Genomic DNA, 10,360 nt, shown 5'->3' with positions numbered 1-10,360 from the left:
AGAGAAAAAGATATTAACAAACATTATTCATATATAATATAAGAATCATGATATGTTAATAATTTAAAAATAAATTACTGATAAAAATAGAAGAAAAAGTAGTTTTTACTGAAGTTTTGATCCATAAAAAATATTTTTTTTAATAATTATAAACTGGTGTCTATAACTATAATAGTAAAATTTTAAAAAAATAACAATAAAATAAAATAATTAGTAAGGGACCCACTTGAGAAACCCACACCCTTTTGTTCCCAGGTTACTAAACTCAACCACATTTTGCCACCACCAAGGAAAGAAGCAAGAAAGTTTTAATTTTTCAAAGTCTTGGTCTTAATAACGACCATGAAGTAGTAAAACAGTAACCGAATATGCTTCTAAGAATTCTCATGCTCCCTTCAACGACCCCTTTTATACCCTTTTCAAACCGCCACTTCATCACGCCAAGCATATGCTTTCTAATATTCTAGCAAACCTTAGCTAATAAATTCCCCAGTAACCCTTTTTCTTTTTCTACCTTCATCGCATTTTCATATTACACCAACCCATTTTCGCATTTCATCTTCTTCACACTATTTATTTGTTTTTCCTTAAAAAAGTTGGTTTTGAAGTTATGAAGTTTGGAAAGAGACTGAAGCAACAGATTCAGGAGTCGTTGCCGGAGTGGAGGGACAAGTACTTGTCGTACAAGGAATTGAAGAAGCTCGTGCGTCTCATATCGGAGGCACCAACGTTGTTGAATGGGTCCTTCGAATATGGCAAAACCGAGAATGAGTTCATGTGCTTGTTGAACAATGACATAGACAAGTTCAATGGCTTCTTCATGGAGAAAGAGGAGGATTTCATTATTCGCCACATGGTAATGTTCTTCCTCACACCCGACTAATCTATTTTCACTTTCAAATTCTTTTTTAATTTCTCATAAGTTATGTTATATTTGAATCGTAATTTAGTGTATGCTTCTTTTGTTAAATAAAGTTTTTATATATAAAAATAAAACATGTTTTTGGTCCAAAGGAGATATCTAAATATTAATACAAAACACCCATTTGATAAACTTATTGTTTCTATTTATTGTCATTACTTGATATTATTCTTTATTTACATCTACTATTATTTCAATTTCTTTTGATTTGATGGTGTGAAATAGTAGAGAGTGTGTACATAATCCTTGTTTTAAGCAATCACGCAATTACATGTCATAGTTTAATTATTAGAGGAAAAAGTGTCTTTTCAGAGGGAATTATTTTGTGTGTGTGTTCTTCATCATACTCTCCTAGTTTATTCCTTAGGAATATTCTTTTGAACGTTTAGTTAAGTGTAAAAGATTGAAAGTTTTGCATTACCTATGTTGGTGAATATGATTAGAGTGGAGGTAGTGTTGACCAGCTGTGAAAACGTAATTAATAAAACTAAACTACTATTGTTTATTATAACCAATGATTTATATTTTTCGCATGTAGCATGGGAACATTTTTTTATAAACACTTTTAAAACAATACAATAAGGAGATAAATTAAAATTAATTTAAACAAAAAGGAGATAATTTATATAAATTTTCTAAATTTTTATTTTTCATTTGTGTGTAAACTAATTTTAAATTAATTTCATTATTTTTTTTTCCAAATAAAATATTTATAGAAAAGATTTTCCTCACGTACATCATATAATATTTTGAATTACCAAAAAGAATGGGTTTTACATGCGAGAGCCATTGGTTTTTTTAATTGTTAATCTTGAGCACAATATAATCTATAATTGGATAAACTTATATAATTGAAAAGTGAAATTATGTGCACAATTTTACGAGGGTAACATTATCAGAAGTCGAACACAAAATTTATAGGTAGTATTTTTTTACATAAGAGGGACTAGAGTGAAAAAGAACTAAAAACAGTTTCTAATAAAGGTAAATAGTGAATTTAATTCTTATTTTTTTTTAGGTGGACACATCAGTGTTTAAATATATTCAATTTTTATTTATCACTTAAATATATTAAGTTATAAATATGTATATATGTACGTATTCAATATTTTTTCCCTTTAAATTATAAAAATATTTCATATTAGTTCCTTTAAAACAATTAAGATGTTTTGTTAAAACGGACCTAGAAAGTTTAATTTTTTGAATTTTAAGTAAGTTTTATGTTAAAATTTATCAAATAAAAATTATACTAGTAGTAAAAAAATAAAATTAAAAAGGTGTAAGGATTGATAGTTAGAGATAAAAAAATACATGTGTATTTGTAAGTAATGTTCGCACTATATTAACAAGTGTATGTAAAGATATATCACTACTATAAAAAATAGTTTTAATGAGAGTTTATTTTTACATTATCCAGAATTAAAATCTTTATTAAGTCATTTATCAAGGGTTGCAGTTTCCTCCGCTAAACCATCTTTGGAGAACGTGTTTTCCGAGGTTTTTAAAAAACCTCAGGAAAAGTCTTTCAAAACTCATGTTAAATATCATGAGTTTAAGAATCTCCGTAAAATATCATGAGTTTCAAAACCTTCATTACATACCATTGGTTTAAAAATCTCCGTAAAATATCATGGGTTTAAGAACTTCCATAAAATATAATGAGTTTCAAAATTTTCATAAAATGACTTGTCGTTTGAAATAACCTTCAACCCTATTTTCACCATCTCTAACGATCCTCCTAGCTTCTCTCTTCTACCGTAGACACACTGCTCTCCAGCACTGACTCAATGGCCGACGACGACCATGCTAACAAGGAATCATAATTTAGTCACACTTATGTCTATTATATCTAAGGAGAAGAAACACTAAATAAGACACTATCTTCTTCTTACTCCAATATTGCTTATTCCATCACCTTACTATCCCAACTTGGGTTACAAGCCATTGTTACCTAACTCGACAACAACTAGTGTTTATCACTGCTTTATATATCCTAAATAATTGTATTATCTAATCAGATGTGGGCTTCAAAGTCACGTGTGCTCTTGGCTAAAGATTGCAAGAACATATTGCGAGAAGAAATTAATTTTATCACTTCTCACTTTCACAGTAAATTAATTATTAAATGCATTTTAAAATAAATGTCTTAATTTAAAACATTTCAAAATTATGAGAATAAAATATTAAAAATTATAACTAAAACTAAAATTGCAAATAAAATATACATACATCAAAAGTTAAAAAAAAAATAAGTAAAGTTTTTTGAAGTATGAGATCGTAACAAAAAAACTAGGAATTATATAAACCAACTATCATCAATCATAAAAAAATATACAAATACTGTTGAAATACTTGTTATCCAAGATTAGTTGTTGATATATTTATTATCTAAGGTTATTTTGCTAAGTTTTTAAAATAATTTTCTGAAACTTTAGAATACTTATTTGTAATGTAAAGTTACACATTTAAAATTTTAGAGAATTTAGTTATATTAAAACTATGTAGTGTTTAATTATTTATTTATAAATAGATTTAATTATAGTTATTTATTAAAGTTTGAAAAATCTGGAGTGTTTTATTGAGGTTCTACAATAAATCTTTGGAATTCAACGAAAGTAAAAAAAAGTCTCTGTTATTTTGTTGAGGTTTTAGAAAAAACCTTTAAAATTTAACAAAGGTTAAAAAATTCTCTGTTATTTTGCTGAGATTTTAGAATAAACCTTTGGAATTTAACGAAGGTTAAAAAAAACCTTCGTTATTTTGCTGAGGTTTTTGAATAACCTTCAGAACTTAATGAAGGTTAAAAAAACCTCCGTTAATTAAATCAATTCCTAGGATTATATCAACATCCGCTAAATAATCTGCATTAAAACCCTCTCTTTTTGTAGTGTACGAATATTTGTCACATTTCCATATATTATTATATTCATCTTCATATATATATATATATATATATATATATATATATATATATATCCTATTTTTTATGATTAAAAACACTCTTAGTCAATTTGTTATTTTATTTTAAAAAATGTATAATTATGATTTTTTTAGGAAATAAAATACACATCTTTATACATTGATTTTTTTATAATATTATGAATTTTTTACTTTTATATTTAGTTTTTATGTATAAATTATTTAATAATTATTTTAATAGATATGATTATATCGATTATATAATGAAATACAAATGAGATACAAATTTTCCATTTATCAGTGAGAACATAAGCAAAATTACATAAAAAAAAGACTTAAATTGTGTATTTAATTTTTTAATTTTTTTTTTTTGCAAAACCAACATTTAATAAAAGCATTTAGACGAAGTTTTAACAAATACATTATATCAATGAGTTTTTGTAAGAATATTATTTGATAAAAGTAGTCAGATACAACTTTAAGTTGATAGACAACTATAAAAAATTTGTAAAACTTGTTTTAACAAAACTCTCATCCTTTAGATAGTTGTAGATCAATATTATATCATTCAAAAATATTAAAGTTGAAAGAGAATTACAATATATGTTTTTATATTGATTCATTTGAAAATTCAAAGTACGTTAAATTTTTTATCAATATGATTAAGTTTCACTAGCATACAAATGTTACTAAGATAGAAAACAAGTATTCTTTGGACTCCATCTACTCTTACTAAAAACTTATTATTATTTGGACTGCATTCACTCTTGGTCAAGATTGAGTATTGTTTGAAATGTAGTCACCTTTGGCTAAGATCGAACATTGTTTGGAAAATAGCTATGACCAAGTATTGTTTGGAACACAAACACTCCTCTCCTAACTAAGATTGATTATTGTTTGAAACATAACCACTCATGACTAAGACCAAGTAGTTTTGGATCATAGTCATTCCTAGCTAAACAACGAATTATAAAGAAAGTCATCTAAAAGATTACATATTTGCTTTCTAAAAGAGGTTGACGTCCTAAGATGGATACAAAATAAAGAGTACTCTTTTATGTTGCTAAAGAACACAAACAATGCTCTTGTCTTACAACTAGGACGCAAGGATTGCTTGAAGATTACCAGAGCTTATATTCATAGTTATTGTCATCAACCCTTCTCCTTTAAAATATTTTCTATATAGAGATTAAGAAGAAAGAATTGTTGCAATCCACATCTAAACATAGAGGCGTATTAAATGTTCTTCATGCAACATTATTAATGCATAGCTTTTCTTCAACAACATTCTAATATATGAGATGCCATATCAGACCTACGTGAGTCAACTTTTTTCGAAATTGGAGAAAAGTGTAGGACCTTATAAGGTTGTCATTCTCTTGTTTTAGAAAAGTTATTGACGTGGAACAACTTTAGCACATTGTTTAAGTGATCGAATGTGAACATATTTTTGTGATATCTTCTTAAAAGATAAACACAAAAGACATTATCTTCAACATAGAATAAACATTTATAATGTTAGAGTCATAACATGAAGTGCTTAAGACCACATGTTTTTATCGTTTGTCAAAGTGAAAGTTTGTTAGATGAAGATATATAAACAAAATCTATGTGTTAGTCGGTCTGACAAAACACTTGTGTATGTCTCAAGATCTAATATTAATTTGAAATAAATGAACTTTTGCTCTAGAAATTAAAACAACAATAAACACTAAATTTTTTTTGATATCTAAATTAGTTTCTATTATTGATAAATAGTTTCTAAATTGGTATCTAATTAGCTACCCAAGGTTTTAGAAACTATTTATCAATAATACAACAATTTTAAAACAAGAATAAACACTACTAGCAAATCACTAAATAAAAACAAATTTTATAGACAAAAAATAATTAGTTGTTATATTGACTAAATTAGATACTATTTTATAGACTTTTTTTAATATCTAAATTAATTTTTATTATTGATAAATATTTTTTAAATTGGTATCTAATTAGCTACCAATTATTTAGATTATGTAATGCCCATGACTCATTAATGCCCAATCTCTAATGTTTTGAGTGAGTGGGGAAGGTAAAATGTAGAAAATAGAGCATATGATGGTTTTTACTTGGAAGAGCGTTGAACGTGTTTGGCTGAGCCTTTAAATTTCTTGAACCTATTAATTTTGAAAATGGGAGATTTTATTTTCAAAAATGTATTTTAATTGTTCAATTGTTTTAGTACTTTTACAACCACATTTTGCCCCACATTTCCTATCTCTTACGCGTTAGGTTAGGTCCATGCATCAAGTTTCAATGTAGTTGTAGTAAATCGTGTTTATTATTACTAGCGAAAACATACTTTCACCCCTATGTATCGGCATTTTTTATTTTTATCATTACAATACACGTGACACTATCAATCAACATTAATCATGAAAAATATTATATACAAAAGAAGAAAATATAATGAAATATGTTTATCTTTTCTTTGTCTTGGACCCGCAAAGAGACTTAGTCAAATTGTTCCTATCCTTTACCACCACCGTCAACCACTTCCCCTCCATATCCTCCATCACCCCCCGTATTCTTAACCCTCTCAATCAAATCCCAAAACGTAAGTGTTCCACTTGTTTGTTCTTCCCTCTCCCGATCCATTTTCTCATTCCTTTTGCTCATAGACTAATGCGTCTTCCCTTTTCTCCCTAAGCCCTCTCTTTCTCATATACTAACCCCTCTCACTCCCACCGACACACTTTTATTTGGTACGTTTCTCCCTTTCATTTTTTTATTCAATGAACAAAATCCTACTATTCTTTTTTTTGTTGTTATTTTCTTTAATAGTTTTGTTATATGTTTGATTAAATTGTTGTCTTCATATATTTTATGACGTTATTTGTGTCAGTACAATAATAACAATATTATCATCATACAATGTCAAAGACATGCATAAATGAATACAAAAAGAAGTAAATTCAGACATTGCATTTCCATCTTCTACTTTATAATTGAAAAACAAGACTTACTGGTTGATTTCGTGGTTCTGGATGGAAACTACGATTTCTCATATTTTAAATTTGAATATGAAAATAGAAAATGAAAAAAACAGAAAAAAAAAATACAATTGTGCAATGCTTCTCAACAAGCCTCATTTTGCAATGTTTAGTTTTGAATTTTTTTTTTTGAATTTAATTTTTTTTTTTAATTTAAAAATAGTGTTATCTCTTCTGTTATTCTTTTGAGATATAAAATTAAAATTGTTCACAAAATGACAAATATCTTCTCTCATATATTTTTAAAATAATAAAATAAAATATAATTATGAAGAAAAATTGAAATAAAATAAAATGACAGTTAAAGAGGGAAATTCCCCTTATATAGGTATAAATTATGTGTTGTTGTTGAATTAGATGTGAACAACAAAGAGATTTATTTGGTGTTATTTATTTGTCCTTATCAAAGTTTAAAATAATGTTAATTATTTTTTATTAACTATATTCTTGTTTTTATTTAATCTTTAATGAATGTATACTTTATGAAGTAGAAACAAAAATCAGATGATTATTTAAAAAACGTAACAGTGCCTTTCCTTTTGAATGTAATAACTTATTAGCATTAAATTACTTTAATTTCTTAATAAATGTTGTAAAGATATGAGTTGGGAAGAGTGTTTTTCATAAGTAGATAAATAAATTTGGTGCAGGAAATCCAACAGAGAATCAAGAGAGTAGTTGATTTATGGGGACCAAATGGTAGTGAACCTGCACAAGCTGATTATAAAGATGAGATGGCGAAAATGAGAAAAGCTATTGTTGATTTCCACGGTGAAATGGTTCTCTTAGTAAATTATAGCAACATCAATTACACAGGTACCATGTTCTAAACTTCATATTACACAATAATTTGTTAATATATAAGATAGTGAAAAATGTTAATTTAAACAATGGTATAGTGAAACACATGAGTTTATTACTTTTCAAAATTATCTATCTCTTCACATGAAAAATGTTATTTTAACAAGTATATACTTAAAGACATCAGTTTACTAATTTTCAAAATTATCTATCTCCATAAATAAAAAATGTTATTTTGACAATTATATAGTTAGTACATCAATTTATAATCTTTCAAAATTTCTCTCTCTTCACTTAGATTTATATTTCAGTAAAAAAGATAATTTCTCTTCCTATCTTTAACCGTGGTAATATAGAACAATTTAGTGATTGTCTACCTATCAGCACACTAAGATAATTTAAAGTAGCTAATAACAAATGATTGCATAAAGTGAGAACAATGAAATCTGTAGGATTGGCTAAAATTATGAAGAAATATGACAAGAGGACAGGGGGGCTTCTGCGTTTGCCATTCATTCAGAAAGTGCTGGAGCAGCCCTTTTTCAGAACAGATCTAATTTCAAAACTTGTGAAGGAATGTGAATGCATAATTGATGCAGTGTTCCCAGCTGAGAAAGAAGCAGAAAGAGCAAAGGAAGCAAAAGAGGCCATCACAGTAGCAGAAGAAGGGATATTCAGAAACACAGTGGCAGCTTTACTTACAATGCAAGAGATGAGAAAAGGTAGCTCCACACAGAGTCCTTTTTCCTTGCCTCCCCTCAACTTGCCAGACTCTGATCTCATCCAATCCATACAGCTCAATGCTGCAGTTCCCATTGTGTAGTGAAACACTGATGATGTATTAGAAACTTTTGGCTACAGCCACAACACAGTTTCTTTGGTTCACAAAATAGATAGAAGCATAGTTAGGATGATATAATGGGATGAAGACAATTTAGTAGTCATTAATGAATCAATATTAATATAAATATATACAATATGCTTTTGATGAAGAAGTAACACACCAGTTACATGAAATGAGTAGGGAGTCATTTCAAGGTTTTTTAGTAATGATTGGTTAGGATATTTTTACATTTTATTTCACTGTGATATGGTCAACAAATTGGGTTTTCAAAGTATTACAAATAAAACAACTATCTTATGTAAGTTCAGTTGGCATGTTATCTTTATGTTTCCCCCAAATACTTCACGAAAACTCAAGCTTGCTTTCTCTTCAATTTTAACACCTAACATATATTAACGGTAAGAACTAAACAAAAAATAACTTTTATCAAAATTGTACCGACCAGTCCTCGGACATCGTTGACTGCTAGTAATGGTGGGCCACGTAAGCTAGGTTCCACAAGCGGCATGAGCCAGTGTCTCGCAAGCGGCACGAGCCAGGGTGTCGATTAGTGGTCGGATGTCGATCACCAGGGTGTGCCGACGTGTCCTCGGCAACAGAGTGAGGCCTATGTGACATCGGGCATCGGCGACTCAAACAACTGAATTGGACCACGAAAGGTGGGTCCCAGAAAGCACATCAGTTATCAGTAAAACGCCCAGAAGTAGGGGGAAGCCTAGGTCACAAGGTGCCCATGCGTGTGGTGTGGATTGCGCAAATGGGCGCGACACGAGTACAGAGTCTTGGAAGCCACGAAGGCCTATGAGGGTTAGGGTTTCCTAGGGAAGCTGCATGCATGGCACGTGAACAACTTGATGGAGATCAAGTAAAAGAGGATTTCATTAATGGAGGAAGAGGCCATCCACCAAAGCATTTAAAGTTCTTCCTTCTAGTCTTCTCAAAAATAAAGAAGAAATTAAATAAAGAGAGGACCAAGCCTAAAAGAAGACTACAAGCATTCAAGAATGGGCTCCAATTAATATCTCTCTTTGTAATTTCTTTTGTATAAATTTGTAAATAAAATAGAAATAGCTTTAGGAAGGTGCCAAGAGGGAAACCAAAAAGACACCTCTTTTGTAAAGTACCTTAGCCACATAGTTTGTAGGAAAAAGCTAGAAGAAGTGATTCTTCTTTATTCCTTCTCTTTAGGCTCTAGTTTGGGAAGGGACTAGAAGAATGACCTTTCAAGCTCCTTCTCTTTTGTACATTTGTGACCAACCCTCTCTATTATAAAAGGGGTGCTTGGGTCTTTGAAATAACAAGTTGAAATTGATTTTTGAAAGTAAAGAATCTCTACCAAATTGGTGAGTGAGTGTGAGAGACTTGTGTCTTCTCCTCTTCTAGTTTTATCTTGGGAGATCTTGGGCTCTCAAGTTGCGGAAACACTTATCTTAAAGTCAATCCACCCCTTCAAGTGGCATGCACAATTCCAAGAGCTTCATCCACATAAGTCCATTTTCCCCTTCACTTTCCAAATTACCCATTTTTGTTCTACTTGTTTGTTTTCACTTTCAATTGGTGCAATCTCTTCCTTATGATGTCCTCTTTCATTTGCTGCAGTTATATTCAATTTTAATCAATGCAAATGGGTTGTTCTTTCTGTTTTGGTCACGACCTCCATGGGTATAAATGCTATATGTTGTGTTCTTGAGTTTCTATCCATGGGTTTATTGTTCTTGATGGGTTTCTATGCGAGTTTGGCTTGGTTCTTGTGTTTTGGTGAGTTCTTGAATGATTAAGAACATTGATCCAATTCTTAAAAAGTGCCTAATCATATTCCAACTCTTATTGAATCCATAACAT

The 10,360-nt window shown here is 29.4% G+C and overlaps 1 protein-coding gene across 1 annotated transcript; it reads left to right on the top strand.

Annotated features, from left to right (window-relative positions):
- The first annotated feature begins 402 nt into the window (after positions 1-402).
- On the top strand, positions 403-8,789 carry SPX3 (SPX domain protein 3). The gene is made up of 3 exons (XM_068623531.2): positions 403-856; positions 7,524-7,689; positions 8,127-8,789. Exons 1-3 carry the CDS (start codon positions 611-613, stop codon positions 8,495-8,497), a joined length of 783 nt encoding a protein of 260 aa, XP_068479632.1. The 5' UTR covers positions 403-610; the 3' UTR covers positions 8,498-8,789.
- The last annotated feature ends 1,571 nt before the right edge of the window (positions 8,790-10,360 follow it).

Source organism: Phaseolus vulgaris, chromosome 10, assembly GCF_051622355.1.
Source record: "Phaseolus vulgaris cultivar YP4 chromosome 10, ASM5162235v1, whole genome shotgun sequence".
Classification (NCBI taxonomy): domain Eukaryota; kingdom Viridiplantae; phylum Streptophyta; class Magnoliopsida; order Fabales; family Fabaceae; genus Phaseolus; species Phaseolus vulgaris.
The sequence above is the reverse complement of the archived record's forward strand: the minus strand, read 5'-3'. Positions and strand labels throughout refer to the sequence as shown.